At 32.2% G+C, this 26,725-nt stretch overlaps 1 protein-coding gene across 7 annotated transcripts in view; it reads right to left on the bottom strand.

Annotated features, from left to right (window-relative positions):
- The window catches only part of LOC124359617 (protein tramtrack, alpha isoform-like), an 83,225-nt gene that overhangs the window by 36,809 nt on the left and 19,691 nt on the right, over positions 1-26,725 (bottom strand). For 4 of the 7 annotated variants that reach the window (XM_046812507.1, XM_046812508.1, XM_046812505.1 and 1 more), the window contains exons 3-6: positions 26,511-26,701; positions 22,220-22,497; positions 20,141-20,341; positions 8,918-8,968 (exon numbers count right to left, since the gene is read on the bottom strand). In XM_046812507.1, coding sequence (XP_046668463.1) covers positions 8,918-8,968; positions 20,141-20,341; positions 22,220-22,497; positions 26,511-26,701 — 721 coding nt within the window. Of the gene's footprint in view, positions 1-323; positions 7,086-8,917; positions 8,969-20,140; positions 20,342-22,219; positions 22,498-26,510; positions 26,702-26,725 lie in introns of those variants that run through there. The other 3 variants (XR_006922178.1, XM_046812511.1, XM_046812509.1) reach the window with 3 other exon arrangements.

The following is a 26,725-nucleotide window of genomic DNA, read 5'->3' as shown; positions in this document are numbered from 1 at the left end:
TAACGATAAAATTTGAGACAAGAATCTACCATTATTTTCTAGAAAAGTGAATACATACATTTTGCACAATATTTTTAGTGCATTGATATTTTAAGGATCTTTTTATCACTTGAATCAACAAATTTACTTAGTACAAAATTGCGTAAGTAAAAATTACTATATCTTTTAAGTAAAATTTTCTATAAATTCCAATGAAAGTATTATTACTTTATTTAAAACAAAACATATGGCATCTATTGCTATTTTATAACTTATTAAAAATTTCTTCCTAGATGTGACACTAATTATAGGAACTATGGAAAATAAAACACACAAACACACAATATATAATAAGAATATATTAAGTATCACCAACAGTAACATGTGTAAAAATAGTGTTCAAGTGTAGATTAAGGCACCTGTGGTCACTCACTATTAAAGCTGCCATAAGAATCTGCTATCAGGAAGATTTAAGGAACTCTTTAATTGCAATTTACATTGTTACATGCAACAGAGAGCAAAGCCTGTGGGCATTACTGCAAGTGTAGTGTCTTTTATTACCTAAAACACCAAGAAGAAAGAATACCATTAACTCCTGGAACTTAATCCATGGGGACTTGAAGCTTCATTAACCAAAATAGACAAGTTTTTTTACAGAATCTAATTAACAAAATTGGTCAAGTACTTAATTTGTATAAAATTGGTCAAGTATTATATTTATTGTAATACTACGACTATCGGTAAGCTGTATTATTATTCATCTATTTACCTACCTAAAAAGTTGCAATGTACTAAAAATAGACTAATAATGTTTTGCCTGTTACTTGATTCAAGTTTTAAACAAAATGCACAAGCAGTGAATATTTGCTACTTTGGGCTCCTACTTCACTTCATTGCTTGATTGCACATTAAAGAGTTGTTTGTTTATACTCTTCAATTAGAATCAAATGTTATTTCGAACACTAAAATTTAATTCAAATTACCAAAATAACAAAATGATAATAAAATGTTTGAAAGCTAAATAATACACTAATACCTTTAATGTATTGCTGACAATAGCGTATTTTGAATATAAATTTTCCGATATTGATAAAACTTTGGTTTCTCTCATTTGAAGGGATATGTTCATTTCTATACAGAATAGTAATACGACCACCATTAATACTTCTCAAGATAACTGGCCTTATTAGTAGTATGACTTGGCTAATACCTTGGCATAAACAGTTCTACGTGGAAATCGAACAGTCTCAGCAATAAAGAAGAAACTAGTCTGTATGTTTTACTGTATTTCACCTGAAACAAGACATTCTGATGACGGATGTTTAAAGTGATGGTAGAACTAACAAGGCATCTCTACCACTTGTACATAGAAGTTATAAGTTGGTTATAAACCAAGTTTTATAGTTTGTTTAAATTATATCACCTTCGTAATTTTACAATTAATTCACATTTTTTGTGTGTTTAACTATTCTTCTATTCTGTGTGTTTAACTTCAATTTACTATTCTTTTTATTTTTAAATTAGTAATTATTTCTCTCATTTCTGAAACCTAACACATGATCTCAGGCCTACGTAACTCTTTGCTAATCTCTCTGTGCAAAAGTTTACAGTTATATTTTATTTTTGAACAAAAACAGCTGAATGACCACCAATATTAGTAGATGCACACCCTAACACTTGTCTTATTCCTCCTGATAGCAGATGTAAGAACAGACCACACACATAATACTCTGCATAGTACAACAGTTCAGTTATGGTATTAATAAACTCTAAACAATCTCAAACAATCTCATTTGGTTTTGATATGACTATCAACTTAAACTATACACTTCTACATATTGCACAAACCATTAACACTAACCCCAACAACACAAAGATAAAAATATGGCAAACAAATATCACTACTATTTTGTGTTTTGCACACAACTTAGGTGGGTGTAAATACAACTTATATAAAATAGTTTAACATTACTTGAATGCAACAATCTTGTAATTAGCTGCCTGAATAAATTTATGTTTCCTAAATATTAAAAACGTAGTTATGTGCAAAACACATAAATAAACAACTAGAACATCTGGTAACACAAGTACACATCCCGACATATAACTAAATACTTACAGGAAACTTCAATGGTTATCTCTGAGGTATGATTTAATATACTAACATTATTATCAATAAAAAAATCTATGTTAACAGTCAACAAAAATATAGAAGAAAAAATAATTAATATTTTAGTTTCTATGTTAATAAACATCATATTCTAAGTACCTTTATATGGCATTCTGACTAGTAGTGTTAAGATTTAACAAGGCACATTAACTGTAACAGTTAAGACTTAAAATATTAACAATCATAAATAAGAATATACTTAGAGGTGGCTTTTATTATGTTTCACTTACATTTTAATATGCATAATATAAATGAAGGAAATGAACCAGTTTATTCAAAATAAAGAATATTGAAAATGTTAGGATTTTCTTAAGTTTAATTTATTTAAACTTAAAAACACCATCATATCTATTGAATTAACACCGGACTAACATGTTAGAATTTCTTAATCAAGACTAAACCATTACATTTGGTTAAATTAGTAAAATGCCAAAAAAACAATAAATATTAAGAAACCCATTTTGGGTGTGGAAATGTGATATTGTTGAGTTAATATTATGGCTATATGTAAGAATAAAAGTTTTATTTGACCTTTAAAAAACTAAAGTAAAAATTTGTTGAAGAATAGCATATTTACATTTACAAGTGTGAAATCAAATGATTTATTAGCATTTTTAAACTGACTGAAATGACTAGCTTGTAACAACCTTTTTCTATATACTATCCATAGTTCCGGCATTTAATCAGTTGTATATGTTAAAATTACAAAATAAAATTATTATTTTGACTAGCCTGAAAAAAATTTGAACAGTAACTAAAATACTGTTTTAACATTAATTTAAAAATCATTCTTAGTCATCTTTAAATGTGAAAAAATATATATAAGGCCAATCCTACAGTAACATTTTCATGAAAACATAATACAAAAATTAATTAAACTCTCCTTCCTTAGATTTGAGTTTAAAATAATAATTGTTTCACGGAATCACAAGCACGCCATTTCATCAATATACTTATTATTGTAATGTAATGCTTGGAATTATAATAATTTGTAGAAATGATAATATTATGACAGATTTCTTTATAACATTTATGACAATCAGAAAATATGCCTTTTAGACTCAAAAACATTCAAAAGCCACCTCTACTATATTTCTTATTAAGTAAGAGGACAACTGCCAATTTAACTTAGTTATTATTACAAGTTTAATTATTAATACACATCTTTGGCAAAAATATTATACCCAACAGAAAGTACTTTAATCTGTGGAATGTAGATAGAAAAAGTAATAAAAAGATCTTCTTAAGAAGTACAACATGGACACTAAAATGTACAACACAAACCCCCCTTTACATCAATAAACACCATGCTTTGTATAAAACCCAGTAGTAAATTATATGAATATTATGAAGCTTAAACACTTTTTCAATATAGCAAGTAATTGTCTAAACCCACAAAGGCTAATAATAAGTTAAATATAACTATATCGATTTGGCACTTGTTGAAGGAGATCTAAGATTAGTATAATGTGTGGTTGAGAACCAACATATATATTCATGTGTGTATAAAATCACTTTTCTTTTCTTTTAACAAATGGTAAAGGCACTTTGCTATATAAATATATATTAGTTTTGGTGATTTTTGACTAGTAACTGCAATTCTTATCATATAACTTTAAACATGCATAACAAACTAAAAGAAAAAGAAATGCTATGTAAAATTTTAGCAAATTTAAGTAATTCACCAAATGTATTGTCAAGTCAACATATTTTCAAATATAACCCTTTTAGTGCTACAGCATTGAATTGCATGATTTCTTTATCAGATTAAAAGTGTAAGGACCACAATTACGGTTTTACCCCTTTGTAACATGCCGCAGTTATTATAAATGGTACTGAAACAAAAACATGCTCTTGTTCCAAAACATTTGCTTTGATTTTAATATCGGTGGAATGTTTCATATAACATATATGTGAGCAAAAGAGCAATTTACTACACCTTTAAGGTTGTTTGTTGTTTCAATGACTATAAGCGGTAAGCGTACTATGACGGGTACCGTCACACCACTACCATGAAACTTTAATTACGTAGTTGTACTGATAGCAGCACTGAACAAGCTTCAACTGCATTACACGCATGTAGCTGTAGGTACTATAGGTAGCTGATGTTTGTTATTTTGATAATTGTGAAGAGAATACCGACAAGTGTAGTCAGTATACTATAAAATGTCATGTTTCCACTGCAATGAAAGCCAAATATTCATAACGATATTGTAAATAATACTGTTTCTCAAGGCAATACTATTTTCCAAGGTGACTTACTGTACTAACATATTTAACATGGGCCTTTATTCGTATGTATATATGTATGTATGTACGTGTACGTGTGTGTGTGTGTGTGTGTGTGTGTGTGTGTGTGTGTGTGTGTGTGTGTGATTTTTGTTTGAGTTTTTAAAACACAAGTTTAATTTGGTGAATTTCATAACTTTATCTCTTATGGAACTCAAGCTATTGTAATTTGTTTGTAAAACCAGCCAGGCTACAAAAAATAGGAATTCCTAGATGCTAAAACGATATTAAAAATTAATGCACCAATGGGTTCTGTTTAAACAACAAATGTATGTGTGTAAATAGCTTATATAAAACTAAATCTATTAAAGACATTTTTTAAATAAATAGTTATTTTCCCCCTTAAATTTGTACATTTTGGAGACTAAATATTTTATATATTTCTATTACCCATTCATTCTCTGTGTGGAACAAAAACACGACAATCTAAATACATATATGTCATAAAACAAATATTTTGTAGTTTTCTCCTCCAAACATTCTGAGGTGAAAATTGGATCAGCCCTTTGAGGTTTGCAAGTATACCAGATGCTGTAGTACTAAAATTGTTAAAATTAAAAAAGGTAATAATGAACATTCTATTATTTTATAATGTCTTGTATGTTTATGGACTAATACATTTTTAATACGGAAATTACCTTTCTTCATTACTCAAATACAAAGATTTGGTATGCAAATTTACAAAGGAGTTAATATAACATTGGTTATGATATAAAGAGACCGTAACAATACATCTAGTCAACACTTTACTATATATATTCCAGAAAGGCACATTATTAAAGATTAGATATTACTTTTAATGTAAAATGATTGTTACAAATTTAAAAACCACATTTGGTAACAGTAAAAATAACAGCCTATTAGTATGATTTATTTGGTTCCATATAATTAGATTATTATGAATTCTTATGTCATAATATATATATATATATTACATCTATATCAACAGTAAAAATACACCATAAACAATGAATTTAGCACTTTTATGACTTAGAAGACTAGTTTAAATTGACATATTTACCACTGGGTGCAATTAATTAAAATAGCAACACCCATCAATAAAAATTTGTTTTATATGAAAATATTATATAGCTTAATAAACTTTAACTTCATTTACCAACCTGATATTGTTACAAGGAACATAACACATTACAATGAAAGCCTGTTGTTGTTTTGGTTCAAATTCAAAACAAAGTTGATTCTAACTATTAATGTCTACCATGTTATTATCGACTATTTAGAAAATTAATACATTTTTTTCTGTTGTACAGTTCTCAAATATAATTTATTTTGTCAATTAATTGACAGGAATTTCTTAACAAGACCTCAATTCTAGTGACAAATAAAGGAGGGTGTCTTTTCTACTAAATACTTGTTTAGTATCAACAAACTTTTAGAAGAGAATTTTCCATTAAAATAATACTTTGAGTGCAATGTTCATTTAATGTACCATAAAACTCCCAAATACGGTTCATGCTCTGAACATGATTGATATTTTAAATGTAATTATATTTTAATGACAGTATCTGTCTGGATTTGTTCAGTGCTTGACATCTTATGGCATTTTAATAACACAACTCATAGCTAGTACACGTTCACAGTCTTAGTATTATAGCTTGTTAAAAAGCTACATCGGTTTCGGCTTGCACTGTCTGCTTAGTTGTACACAGTAGAAGAAATAACTGTATAAGAATTAATGGTATTATATGATTCTTACTAATCTTCATGTTAAATACTTAAAGTATATTTTACATGTTTTTATACTTTGTTAAAATTAGTTAATAATGAAGGTATTACATTTGTGTAAACAGCCAATTAGAAGTCCCGAATTTCAGAGTCTGCACTCAAAGTTAGTTCCGAAATATTTGCCACTGTCATAACCTTTTAAACCAAATGACTTGATACCCTTCTTTCAGACACCCTCCATTATTCGTGATAGGAAAAATATTAATTATCTTACTCCAAAATATTAACCATCAATATAAAAAAGTTTCATGATTCTGTAGTAAGTACATTTGAACAGGAAATTCCCACAGTGATCAGATAGGTTCAGGAAAGGGAGATGGAGGAAATGTGTCAGTGGAAGGTTCGGAGATGGGCTGCAAAGTGCCACGGTGAAGTGTCAGGCGGTGGACCTGTTTGGTGTGAGTCATCATATTGTCTTTGCGAGTGAACAGCTTGAAGCAAACAGGGCAAGGGATCTCAGGACGCATGCCATGGTGGGTGGAGAGGAAGTGACGGCAGAAGTTACTGATGTGAGTGTAAGTCTTGCCGCAGACGTTACAACGATAGGCATTGTCTGCCTCGTGCGTGCAGTAACGCCTTACAGATGCCTTGTCCATGGGCTTGCCAGGTGCACCAGCCACCACTCCAACACCGCCTCCCATTGACATCATCGATTTGAAAGAATCAAACTCGTACTGAGATATATCTTCATCCAAAAACTCATCAGTTTCACTCAAACCTTCTTTCTTCTTTCCTCCCTTATTTTTCCCATTTTTGCTTGTATTTGACTCCTGATCAAAATCAGATGAAGCTGGAGAACATGCTATCATGTCTTCATAGCACTCATCAACATCAGAGGTAAGTGGGAACGGTTCTTCTCTTGTTTCTCGGTTACATTTTTTTGCTGACTTCAATTCTTCATCTAGAAAAGAAAAAAAAATACTAATTTCTGTTTACTGTCTAAACCTTTGAATCTTTTAAATTTGTAAGAAAATAGGAATGTGCACCCCAAAATTAACACCACTGTGATCATGAATTTACACAAAACTTGTAGATTATTAAATAGACAGCTGCAATAATACAAAAACTTTATGTTCCATTTGAATGATCAATGTTCATTGTTTATTTGATATTCACGATTTCAAAATTCACCTCTGACTAAGTGAAGTTATCCCACCTGTTTCTAACCTCTAGTGATGTTTTAAAATAACAACAAAAATAACAAATGCAAGTGCAACATATACCTTTTATAGCACCGGAATAACAAAAAGATGGGGCACATTCCTCTACCATATTTATTAAATATATATTGTATTTGTTAAACTTACCTTAAAATCTAATGCTGGTATTAATTCTTCAATCTTCTGTATTTGTAACTATTAACTACAGTACATAACCACATGGGAAAGTAATTAATTAAAATAACAATCAGATGAAGTACCTTTCTCTTTTTTATATTTATGAATACCCTAAGATTTCTAACACTTTTTCTATTTTGACAGCTTCAAGTAGTGTACATAACCCAAGAGGGTTAATGGTGACATCAAACTGAGCTAGATTCTCTACACATATCTGTATCAAATTTGAATAAAATAAGATGTTTTTATATAGAATATAATTTAATGCTGTTATAAGAACAACTATAGTTTCAATAAATTCATAATAAATTTAACCGTTTGATACATACAAATTAAATTATTTTATCTGGATATTACAAATCCATTGCTGTAAAAAAATACATTGATTTAACAACAAATTATATAACAATCAATATATTATTTATAATACAGATTCAAGGGAAAAAAATTCAAATATGATATTCTTTAAATCATATATTATATTATATATATTATATTTTCTATCATATATCCTAGTGTAGTTTCATCACTTGAACTACACTACATAATAGAAAAAGCATTTTATATGTATTATTTAGAAAAATAATTTCACTATGAGGTAAAACATTTAAAATGGTTTTATAATTCAGATAAACAACATTTGTATCTGATTTACTATTCCTACAATATCATGTCACAACAGTTCATCCCCCTTTACTTCCAAGCTTTTTTCTAAACATTAATACTTTATATTTTCTTCTTGAATAACTTACCTACAAATAAACTGAAGGTTTATTAGAAATTAATTTTCATTAAAAATATTTAAGAACCTAATGATTCTATTCTATGTCCCTTCGTCCACAATCACTCAATTAAATATACAAGAAAACATAAGGCGTCTTAAAAACTAAACCACTCATAATAAAAAAAAAACTGTAATGCTGTCAAAACAGAAAATAGCATAAAACTACTACACCTACTAAAGAGGAAGGTGACCCATCTGTTTGTTACATAGACACAACACGGAGCAAAACACAAAAACACACAACACATATTTCCTTAAAATAGGAATCACATCTTACACTTTCTAATGTTTGAAAAGAAAGAGATTATTTTTAAACCATTAATTATATCTAACCCATGCCCAAATATTATTGTTCAAACTATAACAATTTTTATGTATATTTGCATAGAGTAGGCAAATTAAATCCAAAACATTTTACATTTTTACAATAAACCACAATAAATTTTGTAAATTACAGTACCAAATTATTCATGGCTGATGAATAAATGTTAACAAATCTTTATAAGTATATTATTAAACCAACCTCTCTTAAAGAACAAAGTATTTTGAAACCGGTTAAAACAACATATTCTGAGCACTACCAGCACTTATAGGTCTGCATGCAACACTTACCAGGATTGAAGGTGTCCCCATCTTGTGAGTTGCTGCCTTTAAAAGACGAATCTGCCAACAAAATAACTGTTTGTAGTCTTTAAATAATGTTGGTATTGAAATATATTATCCATTTTACAACTAACAATTTTAGTTTCAATTAGAATACAACAATCAAACCATTTATCTACACAATATATAATTTTTAACATATTTGGAAATTAAACTTTAATTAATGATATTAGGTATTAAAATTTATATAGCTTCAAGTTGTAATATTTAACATTTTTCAATTCTTAAAAATGTATTATTGAAAACCAATAATTTATTTTGGGTTGGGTTTCAGGAATTTCTGCGATAACCAATAATTCACTTTTATTATTCAGCATTTAGTGAGGTCTCTCTCACCACTTGATGACATTAGATTTCTGTGTGTTGGTGTGTTTCGTCTCTCCATTATCCCATCGAGGAATCAGTTATTTAGCCTCCTCTAGTTACAGGAATTACTTTTGGTCAAAATGTAAGAGATTCATTATAGTGAAATAAATTTTTTATTTATAATAGAGAAATGAAATTTGAAACATTGTTCTTCAAAACAAATGTCCCCCTACTCCCGCTACATTAGTATTCATAACAGCATATATCGGTCCATTGGGAGTCGCTTTTCCATTGTGGGGTCAACTCAAAGCCTCTAATGCTGATCTGAAATGTGACATGCATTTCATTACATGTTATATTTTTTGAACTGAATTTAAATTTCGGGTAGAATTGATTCATTTGTATACTTTTTTTGAAAAATATGAAGTGAAATATAAAATATATCCAAGAAATAAAACTGGAAATAAAATTTTTTTATTCTAAAGACCATTGCGTACGCTTTACATCACATAAATGTACTTCTTATATCAGGCCTTAATTTCATACCGTATGTTTTATGACATTCCAACTAATAATTAATCAATAGATATTAGTTCTTTTCAGTGCATTTGATTCTATTTGACCACATATATAAATATTTAGAGAAAGATTGGCACATCCACGCAGTTGGGCGATCGACTGTGGCAGCCTGTAGCCAGTGTGAACTGTTCAATTCTCCCTAAACACTACTACGTTGCCAGGACTGCAACACGCCGCTGTCGGCTGCAATCATTTGTGGCGTTGTTAGCGATAATTGCTCCTGCACGCAACAATCTGCCAGCTCACACTCGCTCATGTAAAATGCTCCATTTAATTTGGTACACTACTAATTGTGCCAAGTCTGATCATCGCGATTGGGCTTGCTTAATTCTCGCTCACGTGTGAACCGGATTTGATGAATAAGTCATGGTGACGACACATGTTGATTAATCAATCACCAGTTGTAGAGATTTTCACAGTTTGTACATTAATTCACGGGTTATTTAAGGATTTTTCACTGTGAACGAAATTCACAGCTTAATTACAGTTTCATGAGTTTCACGGTCGCATGGGAACCCTGATTTTAATAGCAATTTCAATTTGTTAGTTATTATATTTCAACATTTAGGTCCAATAATTTGTTTTATTCTTGATGAAAGGACATAAGATTAATTATTAATTAATAAGAACGATCTAATCTTAATTATTAATTAATTAATTATTAGGATTACTGGAATAAACCGGTTCTGAAATAATTAGTAGTAAAATAAAAATATTATTACACTTTTAAGTAAGTTATTGGTGACAAATTTGTTCAATAAAGGGAGATGGTGAAATAATTTTATCTTGCTTTGTCTATTCTTATTCGAAAAGATCTCAAATATATTTTCTTGTGATTTATTTAATTTATACAACAATTTAATTTATCCAAGCAGTTGTTTTATGCTTTTAAGGTTCACAATAAATTTAGGAAACATTTCTTTACTGGCTTAGTTTTTAGTAAAGCCCGTTTTCCGTTAATAACAAAATCCAATTTCTGTGTATTGGTATGTATCTATATGCATGAAGAACTTCAACAAAATTACTTACCTAAACCTATACTACCTTCACATCAGTACTGAAAATTGTTAACATCAGTCCATTGATAGATGACATTAAGAAAGTGATTCTACACACTGATATTAAAGATAATAAAATAGGCATCTTAACAGTTTAATTAAGCCTTTATGTCCTGTTGCCATTTCTTAAAACCATATAAACAAAACGTTGGACAATTATTTGTATATTTGTACAGTTTTGGAAGAAAATTTATTGTAAATAACTTATTTGGTAATAACATTTGCAACACAATAAATGTCCTTAAAGTTTGTTTAAAAAAATTAAAACATGCAATACAAAAGTGTATTTTTTTTAAATTTATATTTTAAAAGCATATCTGGTGCTATAAAGGTCTTCTAACTGTACCATGTGAAATAAACCATTCAAATCTTAGCAAGTTACATGTACAATATTGTTATTTACATGGAAAGTGAATGTTATGTGTAAGCTAAAGAAAACAAGTGTTCAGAAAATCACTGTAAATGAACTATATGATATAATTTCATATTTATTCTTTATTTTGATATCAAAGAAACAGTTCATTAAAACAGGAAGCATATTGCTAAAACTGAAGTAAAGTAAATAATGTCCCAACAAACTTCTACATACTTGGTTACTGGGAAACAGACTTATTAACAACACTATTTTGTCTTCGTAAAACTTAGTCAAAGAATTGTAATGCAACAAATAGAATAACACTTATGAGAATAAACTATTATTAGTGCTATATTTTATCAAAATTACAATTACAAGCATGTAAAAAAAACAAAAAAAAACATAGCATTGACTAAGCTACAGACCAAGATCATCGTCATAAATATAAAACTTTTTACAGACGAAAGAGAAAGAAAACGTTAAGTAATTCATATTAATTGATAGTTTGGTACCATTTGAATACCATTATTCGATTAGAGGCCTAAAACAATGTTATACTATATGAAGAATTATTGACATCAAAAAACATCAAAATTGGAGATGCTGATGCTTCACTTTTTTGTACAGTTAAAATTAGAGATGGTGTGTCACTCAAAGGGACAAATAACATACTATCTAAAATCAAAAATAAAATCACTATGTCTTTTTGAGGTTAATGTTTTGCATTAACTACCTTTCACAACTCGTTTGCAATTACTTAAATAAATAAATGCTGTACTGTGCAGATTCTCTTTTTATTTATTTATTTCATGTTTACATACCCTCTTAGAGTCCATGCAGACTCCATCACTCAGTTGTTAAATTATAGGGTAAAAATTACAATTTGAAATGTAAATGTTGAATGAAATTTGATATGATAAAGTTAATAAAAGTTAAATTAATTCACTTTCCATAAACTTTAAAGAATCAATTGCAATTCACATTGGAACATAAAAGGAAGTCTAACATTACGACACCTGCGGATCTCTCACATCAGTTGAATATGAGTTCAATGGTTGGGCAGGAATGACATCAGAAACAACTACACAATCAACAATGTTGTGGAAATCGGGCTGCAGAGGTCCTACCCAGGAACTCTGTGAAAAGTCCACAGATGCTGTTAGCCCAACAGAAACCAGACAACACCACAAGGTGAGCCAGCAAGCATTGGGCTGAATACCAAAACTCATTACAGTGGTTGATGATACCGACACGAATGCCATTGGTTCCCTTAGCAAGGGTAATTACAAACTGTAGAAAGACAGTGCTAATAAAGTACCAATAATAATGTCAAATATGAATAACTTTATATAAAATTAGAAATTACACAGCAATATTAACTCTAGGCCGCCTAGCTCGCTCTTTATGTGCAGGAACAAGTGGTAGTCAGACGATGCCAAGTCCGGGTTGTAGGGCGGATGATCGAAAGGCTCCCAACGAAATTGTAGAACCAATGGTTTGAGTGTCACCAGCAGTATGGTGCCGAGTATTGTCATGGAGCAACACATTCCATTACTGAGCATTCCTCTCTGTTTTGAATTGCCCGCCTTAATTTTCTTAAGATTTTGCAATACCTTGCCGCCACATTAATGGTTTCAGCTCTTCGGAAATAATCAATAAGCAAAACACCTTTCTAATCTCAAAAGACAATGCATATGATTTTTTTTGTAGACATTGGCGTCTTGAATTTTTGTTTCTTTTGGGATTGCGTGTGTTACCACTCCATTGACTGCTGTTTGGATTCTGGTATGACATGAGGGACCCAAGTTTCATCACCTGTCACAATTTTGTTTAAAAAAATTCTCACCATCATCACTGTACCATGTGAGTGTCAAGCAAAAGTCAAAGCACATCCGAGTCTTTTGGTTTTGTGTATGTCAGTGAGCATTTTTAGAACCCATCGGGAACACAGCTTGCGATAACCTAAGCTGTCTGTAACAATTTCGTACAAAAGAATGCATGAAATTTGTTGGAAATCGCTAGATAGCGTTGTCATTGTGAAACATCTGTTCTCTTGGATTTTTCCATCAACTGCCCTTACCAGATCATTGGTGATGAGAGAAGGCCGACTGCTCCGATTCTCATCATGCACATTTGAAGATTCTAAACCACTTTCTCACCATTCCTACACTCAGCACGTCTTCCCCGTAAACATCTCAAAGTTGACGATAAATTTCATCCAGTTTCACATTCCTTGCGTTCAAAATTCTTACTACTGAACAAATCTCACAATAGGCGGGATCACTAATTATTGTTTTAAACATTTTAAACGTTCAGAAAAAATTGAAAACACAACGTAGAACAATTAAATGGCCTGAGTCAATAGCAAGTGAAGAAGGACTAGTGCACATGAACGGAACACCGATTGCAATGCTTCGGCGACATTAGAATTAAACAGTACTTACTTTCTGAACAAACCTTGTATTACAATCCATGTGCTCAATACTATATATTTCATAAAAGGATCATAAATATCATTAACATATTTAAAAATAGAAACTTAATTACAAATTTTACTACTGAAAATGTTAGAAACCACAAAAAAATCAACAATGTTGTGGAAATCGGGCTGCAGAGGTCCTACCCAGGAACTCTGTGAAAAGTCCACAGATGCTGTTAGCCCAACAGAAACCAGACAACACCACAAGGTGAGCCAGCAAGCATTGGGCTGAATACTGGGATTGGTCATAATATGAACTGTATTATAAAATATAGTACATGTGTTTAACACACTTAATAAAATTAAAATGGGTTTAAAATTACTCATGGTTCCTTGATGATGCAGTCTTTGCTTGAAAAAGAATTGGTTGTACAGAAATTTTTGTTTTGTCCCACAAAAACATTGGTAAGCCATAAAACAATTTTATCTCTTATTTCTGTAAAAACTGAAGCTCATTATTGGTAATGACTAAATTTAAAAATCACAATAACCAAATACTTTAACTTTTAATTTTGTGAAGCAACAAGGCTGTCTTTATTTCATAGCACTTCACAAGTCACAAAAAAGTCTGATTTATGGTCTTGTCTTGAATGTGTTAATAATCAAAATCTGTTTTGTTTAACACTAGTCTTGAGTAACGGAATTTCCGGTTCCGATTTCCATGAGAGAACTGATATTTTTAAAGGTCATGCTCATTTCAACTGTACAAGGTAGCAAAAGTTAGTAATTTCTTTAAAACCAGCCGCTCAAGTTTTTTCTCATGCTGATTTTGATATTTTTCATCACAGTTGGAAGTGACACGATTTTTTACCTTAAAAATAGTGTAACAGTCCCTCATTCTGCATAGTATATTGGCAACACCTCAACAGAAGACTAAATGTATTATTTGGTTTGTAGAAATTAGTTTATTTTTAATGATATAGAAGAATTTTTGACACAATTATAGTGGTGATGAGCTTTTATCTATTTAACCCTTTTAGGACCAGACCAAAATTTGACATGTGCAAAGAAAATTTTTGCGTTTTTCTGGCCTTGCTCCAAGAACTGTGCACATAAAAAATGTGCGATTTTTCAAGCGTTTGAGAGAAAAATCATATCTTCAGAACTAATTACTGTACAGATTTGTTTTTAGGCTTAAAAATGTTTATAATTAAATTGTTCATTGTGAAAAAATAAATTTAAGTCATTATATAGCAAAAAACAATTTGATTTATCTGTTTATCAAATAAAAAAAAGAAAGAAAATTAAAAAAATTGAGTTTGATCTTCAATAACTACCAAAAATAAGAATAAACTATCTGTGGGAAATGGTATTTATTAGTTCTACATATAATTCTCTATAACTGTACAAAATTTTAAAGCCCTGGAATAAAAAATAAAAAAGTTTGTAAATGAATTAAATTTTTCTGTAACACTGGTTAAAACACACTTTTCAGCATTAGCCTAACATACAAAACCTTATAGGCTACTAAGGATATTATTCGGTACTTTAGGATTATACCGACCACACCAGTATGAAGAACACAAAAATATACATTTATAGAAACAAACATGATAGAACGAAAAAACAACTCTTTAATTACAAAATTACAAACTTACGATTATCAATAATTGTTAATGGGGTCAGATTCTGTTATATGCCCCCAACGCTTAAAATTTTTTCAATGAACTTAGAACGTTATAAAACGATGTAGTTGAGTAACAGAACTAACATTCCATCAATCAACAAGCGTTTCCAGGTATTGTGATCGGTATTGTTGTCGCTGTTATCTTATCTTTCTCGAGAATCCCGATTACGGCGGCAGGCCGCGCGGCAGGCCGCGCGGCATCACATGATTATTTAAGTTTTTTGCACGGTACATAAAAACAAGTTGTGTGTTTTTTTCAATAAAGAGTTTAGTTTTTGTGTTTGTAGAAATGTAGGGGTAAAACACGGAAGTACAACAAAGCGACGCACCAGCTGAACGGGCGTCGAGACTCTGCAATCACGTTATCTACTAGACCGTTCGACTTTGACCTCTGTCTGAGGATGGGGAGGGGTTTGCGATAAGATAATTCCTGTTTTATATTGACGAAATTTGTTCTACGCTAATCTAGTAATCAGTAGAAGCAAAATGTCAAATAACGATTCATGTATGGGTGTGGTCGGTATAATCCCAAAGTACCCTGACAACATTACGATGCAACATGGCCGTAAATTTTTTTTTTTTTACCAAGCTGATGATTCCAAAGACGTTTAAAATTTGATATCATAGTTATAAACATACAGGGAATAGAAAAATAGTATATTTATTCCATATAGAAGATTAAAATACCTCTTAAAAAATATGAAAAGTCCGCCGGCGATAAACCAGACGGCTGGTCCTTTTCGCATAGTACGCCGCCGGCGATAAATCAGACTGTTGGTCCTTAAAGGGTTAAGTATTTAAAAAACTGAAAGTTTAATGAAAAATAAAGTCTTCTTGTAGACCACATGTGTCAAAAAAGAGAATGTAGATATGAAGCTCTGAACAATCCTAGACATGACTTAGTCTTGTGTTATGGATACCGTAGTTCACAAAAAGCTTTGTTTCATTGAGTACAAGTCACAACTTTTGCACCAAATGAAGGATATACACGCACTTTGTCAAAAACTTAAATTTTATTTGGAATCTGGGGTCATGTTTTTCAATGAGTTAAAACATTCGGTGTAGAAGCTCAAAATGAACTCTTACATAATTGTCACATCAGAAACACCTAGACTATAAAATATAGAAGTTTGTTCTTAGATGTTTACAATTGAAACGCTGAAAGCTATCGATCCCATAAGGATCAAAAAGCTGACAAAGGGGTGCAAGAAGTTAACAGGAAAGAATACATAGAAACCTGCTTCAGATATAAACTTCTGTAAAAACCTTTATAGCAGAAAAGAGAGACAGATCAAGATAAAAATTCACTGTTACTATACTCAACAGAATTGAAAATACTGATTTTTAAATGTTATTTTTACCAATAATGTAATTTTTAAAGAAAACAATACTGTGGACCAACACAACTGCAGAATTTGTTTACAGCCGTCTCATGAAATCATTCAGTATCACCCAAGTGACTGTTTGGTGTGGCAATTGGCATTGAAGAGGAGAAAGGCTCAGAAAGATGGAGCACTTGCTCAGATATATGCCATCTTTGACTACAGTTACTCACTTGCATGCAACCATCGCCATATGTTGGCCAGGACATACAGAGGTAGAATGTCATTTGGATATGTGCCGGGCAACTAATAGGGCCACATTAAAAATTTACTTCATTGTAAAAAGTTTTTAATAATATTACCTATAAAGTCATGCATTTTATATAAAATTAGGTTTTTGATTTAATTTAAATATTTAACCTAAAACCCCATAGTTCTGTAAAAACCTAAAATTTACAAAGTAGTATCATGAATCTGCAGAATCCATGCCCAACACAAATTTTCAGTACAATTTTTTACAGATGATTTTGTTAATTATTGCACTAACTCATGTTTGCTTTACGTAACTACCTATCTCATCAAATTCAGTTAGCCACACATACACAGTTGATAAAGCTTCTCAATAGCAGGCAGTTTTTTGGTAGGAAGCATATCAATACTGCTTGCCATTTAATCTTAGTCACATGGAATTAAAATATTAGTTCCGTATGACACATTGTTTTTTTAAATGTTCAAATATTTTTCAAAATTATAATAAACATTCCAGTTGTTCTCATAAAGCAGGAAGTATTTCAAGTTTTAGAACAAAGAAAAATTAAGGAAAATATGATCATTTACAGGTACATCTGAAAAATTTTAAACCATGAATGTTATGTTTGGGTGACTTATTTATGAAGAAATGTAGACTATTATTCCAAAAAGAGTTATTTTTACATTCTCTAATTCAAACTTGCACTGTTTAAAATAAATGAACCAAAGAAACAGATTTTTTAGAGTTATACAGGGTTTGTATAATAAGAAACCGGACTGACTTCAGGAAATTTTTTATTGGCAAAATATGTACAATTTTTCTTTAGAAATCTTCAAAGTAGTCCCCATTGGAGTCGATAACACGCTGATACCGTATTTTCCAATCCCTGAACGCTCCCTGGAAGTCGGCAACCTCGATGTTGTCTAGAGCCCTCGTCGTAGCACGTTGAACGTTTTCCAGAGTCCCGAACCGCGTCCCCTTAAGGTGTCTCTTGATCTTGGGGAACAGAAAGAAGTCCGGTGGTGCCATATCCGGGCTGTAAGGAGGCTGTGGCAACGTTGCCCTCGACTGTTTTGCCAACTGTTTGGTGACGACTTCCTCATGCCCAGATCGTTCTTTCGTTCTTAATAATGTTTTGAACGGTCATCTTATCAATTCCGACCTCATCTGCGATAGCCCGAATGCTCAGACGACGATCACTGTTCAACACATCACGCACTTTTTGCACATTGGTGTCCGTATGACTCGTTGATGGAGGACCGACACGCTGTTTGTCATGGACGTCATCGCGGCCCTCCCGGAAATTTTTGTGCCACTGAAACACCTGAGTTCTGGACAGAGCATCCTCACGTAAGCCTCTTGAATCATTTGAAGAGTTTCCGTGGCCGTTTTCTTGAGTTTGACACAAAATTTAATGCTAAAACATCGCTCGATCATACTCTCCATTTTCACTCCGACAGGGTAACTGACAATGCACTCCGCTCTCGCTCGATACTAACTCTCCAAGCGCTTGGAGGCAACTGCTGCAGTCCGGTTCCCTTTCACTAGACCCCCCACCAGCACTACAGCACCAGATACCGGTTAGCAGACGCTTTGACTGAGCGGGGCAGGCTCAGTCCGGTTACTTATTATACAGACCCTGTATAGCACTTTTAAATTCAAAAATTTACATAATTTTACTTTTATTACTAATTGTTACATTTAAAAGATGGGCAATGTGAATTAGATCACAGGCACTAATAAAAGCCAAGTGACTAAGAATTGGGGTTTACAAATCACATAGTGTTTGTGCTTGAACCTAAATGTGCATCTCCATATAAGTTTTTCTACTTCTATTTGATGTAAATACGAGAACAAACAGTTGCCTGATATAAATACAATAATTTATTTTTAAGAAGGTATGAAATATCCTACTTCTGCCATATGACAATATTACTAAAATATATTATTGTACAAAATAAATGCAAGTTTATTCTTTTTAATAAACAGATTATAAATATGTTTAGACACTTTTTCAGTAGTACCAACTGTATCTGCTTATGAACATTTTTTGAATAACCACTTTGTGAACAAAGTTAATTATCAATAAAGTTAGTGGTTGCCACCATCACTGCAGATTCTCTCAAAGTATTTCAACATTGAGCAGTTACTGTTTGGATATGTTGGCACATTTAAGGCTGTCTATGTCTCAACGAATCATTCTTTCCCTGGCTATAGTCCAAAAAACAGGTGTAACGCAAAACTTTAATAACGATTATTTTGGAATTTTGCATAACCTTAATAAGGATTTTTCTCTTATATGGAAAGTACATAAGAAGTAAGAAGGACTTTCCCCTAGGCCGTAACAGGCTTTTTAGTCCTACTTATGTGTGTATTTTCTGTATCAGGACAAGGCAAACTCAACTATGTCACACGATTTTGACCAAAATAGATTTCTGAGAACTAGATAATTGAACGTATACAGTATTTTGATCGAGGCAATACGGCATGCTAAATTGTGACATAGTAGGTAAGTGAATTTAGTGAATTTAAACGGTCTTAAGTAGGCACTTTGTAACCGAAGTAGGCATCTCGGTCCTACGTAAGTATACACCAAGATTTCTTTAGGATTTTGAAATAAAGATATTCTCTCTCTCTCTCTCTACATATTTTTTCTTCGTCAGAACAACAAGGCAAACTCTACTATTGTACTGGAAATATCTTAGACCTGAAATATACGCTTTTTGACCGAAGTAAGTTTCCGAGACCTGTGTGATCTGAGATTTGTGTTTTTTTGATCGGGATGACAAGGCAGATTCAGTTGTGACGTTATGTATATAATTAATTATAACCAGAAATACTCCTACACGTGCCAAACATAATATAATATAATAATTAAGTTAAACTCTGATAATATCTACCTGATATATGCTTACTTACGTTTTAAAATTGTTATAGGACTCCCATCATCATAATTGCTTTTACTAAGTAATATAAGGACTTCGGTTTTAAAGATTGCGTGCGAAGCCGCAGGTAACAGCTAGTAAAAACTAAAAGGCTTTCTATATGTACGTGTGTGTGTGTGCATGTACTGTGTGTTTGTGCACATCATCTCACAAAACACTGCAATCAAAAATGAAATAGTAAAGGCTTAACATTATTTTTATGACATAAAAGTTAATTAGGTTATTAAATACCATCATGATTGACAACTCACCATGAGATGAAGTACCGGGGGTGGGTTCCTGTTTAATCGGTTTCTCCTCTATTTCTTCAGCCTCAGAGTTGTCCAGCTTGCCATCCGTGTCGTCAGCCTCCATCCCAGACTCGTCGTTCTGCAGCGGATTATGATCACTGTCACCCATGTTCACCTCCAACAGGTCCGGGGGGCCCACCATCGCTGGAACAAATTGGAAATCTACATTGCACAAATTTAAAGAAATTCAGCATGCTCAACTTAATATACAACTAAAAAAAATAGGCAGATATACCAAATTCCCTGTTTGTAAATTATAAGATAAGTCCTCTTGTTTTGGAAAACTTACCTTTAACAGTAGAAAAGTAAACTTACTCTTTATGGTTGGATAGCCATTCTACACAATCTTTTACAAACAATATGTAACTTTGTTCTAACCATTCATAGGCAACCAAAAACTCACCTATGCCCTGTTTGATTTATTTATTCTCACTTTTAGGCAGCTTTAGTAATGGTGAAATATCAGTGTTTTCTGCACTTTCTCAGTGCCCCATTTTACACTTTGGAGTGCTAGTCCCAAGTTACATATCTTAAATAGAATAGCAGGTGTTTTTTACAATTTAAAAAATCGTAAGTCCAAAACTAATACACACATTCTTGTAATTTCACTTTTCTTTCTTCTTTTGATTAACAAGTTGTTAAATTCTGTGGAAGATTAAATTATTAAGAAAATTATTCAAAGAAAAATCGTTACACATGTTTTATTACAAACAATCTAAGCTACACATATTTCTAATAATTTTAAAATGTCTCCTTTGAACATAGCAACTTTCCATTGATGATTAAGTACAAATGTAAAACACTTTGTAATATTTTTAATACGGTTGACTTGTGCAAAACAATGTAACAGTTTATGATTTATCAATAAGCTGATTCAGTACATTACACATTCTAAATGTGAAATATTGTAACTTACACCCTTATAGACATCAAAGTAAACACAATCTGTAAAAGTACGAAATCCACAGTATAATTCAGTGGAAAGAGTTTATCATGTAAAAATAGAAGATTAATGGTCTTGAAAGTTTTCCAGTTTCTTAAAACAATGGGCTAAGTGTTAAATGAGGTTAGTTGATTCTCTCAAAATATTGGTTTCTGGCCTGTTAAAGCTGTTATCAAATCTGTTACATCATTGTAAAGGAGTATTAATAATTCAATTCAGCTTTGAAAAATCTCTTCTTAGATTGAATGACCTCAGCTGCCAAAACCAATGGCGTGGACTTGGGTATGAGTGAGCAGAATGAATTTTAAAATATATTTTTGTTTGTTATGTAATACATATGCTATTATGTAAAGAAATTTAATTTTTAGTATTTATTTTAATTTTTAAATTGTTTTAAAACAGTAGCCAGATTTAAGTTGATTAATTATTCTAAACTGCAGTTATCTATTTGTTTAGTAGTTGGTTTTTTGAGGTTAGATGTAAGAAAGCGCCATGTGGTCCTAATCTCGTCTCGGTACTATAAAAAAATTATAACTGACTATTGGGATAGTATAAAAGCTCTTAAATTTCTAGGAGAAAATGGGGGTAGTAAAACTAAGGGAATGAGATATTCATAAGGAAGTGATAAATCTATACCTAGATTAGAAAAAAATCACCTAATTCAATGTCCAGGGGATTGATAAAAAACTACATACAAAAACTCATGTGAAATATGATTTTTACTTGAAGCTGATGTAACCTCACAAAAAATAAATATTTTGAAGCACATTAAATAAGTAATTTGTCTTTTATGGTTCCTACTAATTTCTAGGATAAGTCTTTGTTAAGGCATAAATCTCCCAAGGATTTCATAGTCCGAAAATAATCTTACCTTCATAGAATTTTTCATTGAAAACATTAAGCTAAGATAAATGGAAAGTCAACAACTGCACCCCAAAAGCGTATTACCTTGTGGGTACATACATAAAAGCAAATTACATTTTTTCATTAAAGGTTAACTATTTATAATACTATGAAAGAACAAGGTTTTTTCAGATTCAGAAGGAAAAATAAACTAAAAGAATCCAAAATAAAATGAAATTTCAGATTTGGTTTACCTGGAGAGTCTGCTCTGTTTGGGTGATGAAGCCTCATCTCTTGCTCAGTGTTGTCTTCCTCACCAGGCGTGTTGGGACCATTACTGCTACCGGACAGCTTTCGAGGTCTTCCTCTCTTCCTCTTGGGTGCTGTTAGTGCTGATCCCAACAATGGGTTGGCGGCCATAGGAGGCAGAACTCGTTTGTGTGATAACGGGTGGATACGATGGAGGTTCGGAGGTGGTGGCGCACTAGGGGGTGTTGATAATAAGGAAGACGCTATTGAAGGAAGATCACATCTGAAACAAAATAACAATTACAACTTTAAAAAATAAAACATAAGATGTGGTACTAATTTATTCCAACCACACTAGGAATATTCAAATAAAGCATAATAAATTATATTAATGATACTCGTTTATTACTAGTAAAGATTACATACATTGTCACATTGAAAACACAATATTGTACATTTCAATTTTAAGAGCAATGCAATCCTCCAGTTCGTCCAGATCTTTAAAAGAAGTAATATATTAAATAAATAAAAATCAATTAAAACAAATCAATTACTAATTAAAAACTAATTGCAACACAGATAAAAGAATTTCCCAAGATCAACAATGATTATTTAATTCATGATTAATCCCAACAAACTCCCACTTCATAGAATGGGTGTTCCAAAAAGAAAAATCCAATTTTTCTTTTGAAAATACCAATGGCAGTGATCTTAATCTATTTGGCAGTGGTTCCATAATTTTGGTCCAAGAGATAATGTCGCTTATGAATATTGTTTGGAAGTCAGTTTTTTGGTTACAATGTTGTTTGCGCCCCTTGTGTTATATTGGTGGATGTTTTTATATATTAGGTTGTTTGATGTAGCCATATAAAGCAACAGTTTATACAAAACTAAACAAGGGATTGTCATAATATGAAGTTCTTGAAATTTTTGTTTACATGAATCCTTATAGCCAATACTATAAATATAACATAACTGAGCAGGTCTAGCAAGAGCCGTGACCGGCGCGAGAGGGGAAGTGGAGTAGGGCATAGAGGGGCGAGAGGGAGGGAAGCACTGAGCCGCCTGCCTGGCCTCGCCGAGCGGCGCCGACGTGCTCACAAGCAACCACTATTCACAGATTCGACATTCTAACCGCCGTCATAACTACTTATACCTTAATATTAATATTAGTAATTACATCATCTATGGCTTTAAACTATATAAGACGAAATAATATTATCTAGCCTATATAAAATCCTAGAACTATTTAAATAAAATAAAAAAACTTACAGTTATTTAAATCAGGGGTTCTATTCCACTCAAGTCCACGTCATCCATTTCATCATCACTTTCTGGATGGCTGTCATCATTTTCATCTTCTGTGTCGGAATCTTCTCCCAAATTAATTATTATTTGTTCACTAATTTCATCGATTTCCGGCTCTAATGCCAAGTAATCCAATTCCACTTTTTTTACATGGTTCACACGAGAACTCCACTGTTCTCGTGTTATCTGGCTACATATCTCTACGACCAGTTGTTGAACTTCAGCTAATTTAAACGAAACGTTTCGTTTGGCTACACATTCCTTAAGTAAACTCCATACCATTTCAATAGGATTTAAATCTTGGTGGTATGGTGGTAACCTTAACACAGAATGGCCGGCTTCTGCCAGAATAGAATCTACTTTAAACATTTTGTACTTTGGTTTATTTTCTTTAATAACTGAGTACAATTCTGGTTTTAAGATTTCTTTAGAAAAGTGTATGTTTCGTTCTGATAGCCACTGTATCATGTCTGCCTTTAAAGTTGACGACGTGGGAGCTGGGTTCAACTGCACATTGTGGTAGGGTGCATTATCAATAACAATAACAGAGTTTTGGGGTATGTTAGGAATTAATTGTGTTCGTATCCATTTTTCATAGTTGCTGAAATTCATGTCACCATGATAATCCCCTGTTTTTTTTCCCAGAAATGAACGTCAATAGTGCATTATTTACAAAGCCATCTTCGTTACCGGCATGAACAATTATTATTCTCTCGCCCTTACTAATAGGGGTTTTTAAACCTGCCTCGCTTCCATCACTCCAACTCAAGGGTTTTGTGTGTGTAGAATGAACGTAGGTCTCGTCCATATAGATTACTGGCCTACCTTCCGATCGATAATTCTGGATATTTCTCAAATATTTTAAACGTAGTTCCCTTATACAAATTTTTTCAACCAATACTTTCCTGTTATTAACTGATTTCCTCCAGCGAAAGTTTAGCTTGTGTAAAACCTTACCTAACGACCATTTACTCCCTGTAAAATTAATTTTTTCTCTGGGAGCTGGTAATAGAGTTTTTACTGTTGGTCGTTCGCCATTGATTTTGTGGAACTCATTTACAGTTCGCCTGACAACGCACAAATCAAACTCATCTAACTCCGTTTTGTTCTTTACTCTATGTCTTTTTTTATTTGGCGTATAAAACTGGGTTTCAGTCTGAACAACGGTTCTGCTTTCTGCAATAATTCTCTTGACAGACGTCAGTGATAAACCCGTGGCTTCCGCTACACGACATTGAATTTGTTTTAAAAGTATTGCAGCTCCAGTTTCAGCTTCACGTTTCATAAATTTGTACACATTTGCAATGATTTCTCGACTTTGGCTATGCAATACTTTTCGTCCACCAATTAGTTTACGATGCTGCTAAGCTTCCATATTAATATGAGTACAAACAACAATAACACAACCACTATATAACACCTACAACAACGACAGCACGGCCACGTGAACACTAGATGTCAGCACAACGGAACGACACGACTCCAACGCCTGACAGCAGTGAACTGAGCCGGCTGCTACCCCCACTCCTACATCTGACCTCTAGGCTACTGCGCATCTTTGGCCCACGGCTCTTGCTAGACCTGCTCTGCTGTACTCCTTTTTTTGTATTAATAAAATTTTATTAATGTTCTTTTTAAATGTATTTCCCCATATTCCAATACCATACACCAACTGAGAGTAAAAAATGCGTAATATACCATTTTAAGAGCTTTTTCGTTGCAAAATTCAGACAGTTTTCTCATCATAAATATTGCTTTAGGTAACTTTAAACAGAGAGTAGTTATATGGTCATTCCAATTTAAATTTTTTTCGATAATCAATCCGAGAAATTTTGTAGAATCATACATTGGTATTACTAAATTGTCAACTGCAAATTGAATTTCAAAGGAAGATTTTTTATTTGAAGTAAAATTTACAGCTGTTGATTTATTTGAATTTACTGTTAAAAGGTTTTCATTTAAGTATTGCACTATATTATTAATTTGTATATTCGCTATGATTTCTAAATCCTCCAATGTCTTGTGTTTATATAGTATAGATGTGTTATCTGCATATACAATTGTCTGGTTAGGATTACTTACATTTCCAATGTCATTAATATATATTAAAAATAGCAATGGACCAAGAACGGAAACCTGAGGCACACCACACTTAATTTCTGCTCGTTTAGATGTGACTTCAGCCTGATAATTTTTTATACTGACAAAACTGTTTCTGACACACCTGATAATTTTTTATACTGACAAACTGTTTCCGACAGACTAAGTAAGATTTCAGTAAATCATGAGGTGTCCCTCTTATTCCATAGTTTTCTAATTTATCAAGCAAAATATTTATATTTACACAGTCAAAAGCTTTTTGTAAATCCAGAAATACACTGCAAATAAAATCACCATTTATCATTATTTCATTAAGAAATTTGATTATGGCTGACAAAGTGGATTAGTGAAATAATAATTAGATTTCAACACCCCTGCCTACTGACCACTTTCATAGAAATAGAAAGAAGAGTGGAATCTCATGTCGAAGGGAAGTAAAATGACGACCCCATGAAGGAAGCATGTCACAAGTAAGAGGACCTGACATACTCAGCTCGGGTAACCCTGTGGTTGCGATCTATGTACTCATTAGATTGTAAGCCCCTAGGAGACCCATATGTTAGCCGCAGTACTGTACTGAGAATCACTACCAATTCAAATGTCTTGACTAACTGAATATGACAACAATAACTGATGTGGTGCAAAGATAGGGGTGAGTAGACTAAGGAACAAATGTGAAACAAAAAGAGTGAACAAGCACTAAAAAATAGCTCTACTGTAACAATCACCAAGCATAAATAGTAAGTACTTTATGTTTACATAACTCAATACAGTTTTATATCACTCGATTTTATTAGTTTGCCTTTTAAATCAGTAAAAGAGACAATGTTTTACTATACCACTTTGGATATTCAAAGGTGGTATACATGCAAATATACTATCATTTACCTCTCTTCATTAACCTCTGTGAGACCCTTGATTCTTAGAGACTCAGCAACTTTAAGGAACGCAGTCAATCTCTCCTGGTCTACACTAACTTCTCCTCTGTACATAAAGTCTAATAACGATCGCATGTCAGCATACGGCACATCCTTTAATATCACAATAGGGTGTCTGTCGGGGTGTCCGACAAACAAAGACTGGAACAGCCAAAACAAATAATG

Source organism: Homalodisca vitripennis, chromosome 4, assembly GCF_021130785.1.
Source record: "Homalodisca vitripennis isolate AUS2020 chromosome 4, UT_GWSS_2.1, whole genome shotgun sequence".
Classification (NCBI taxonomy): domain Eukaryota; kingdom Metazoa; phylum Arthropoda; class Insecta; order Hemiptera; family Cicadellidae; genus Homalodisca; species Homalodisca vitripennis.
The sequence above is the reverse complement of the archived record's forward strand: the minus strand, read 5'-3'. Positions and strand labels throughout refer to the sequence as shown.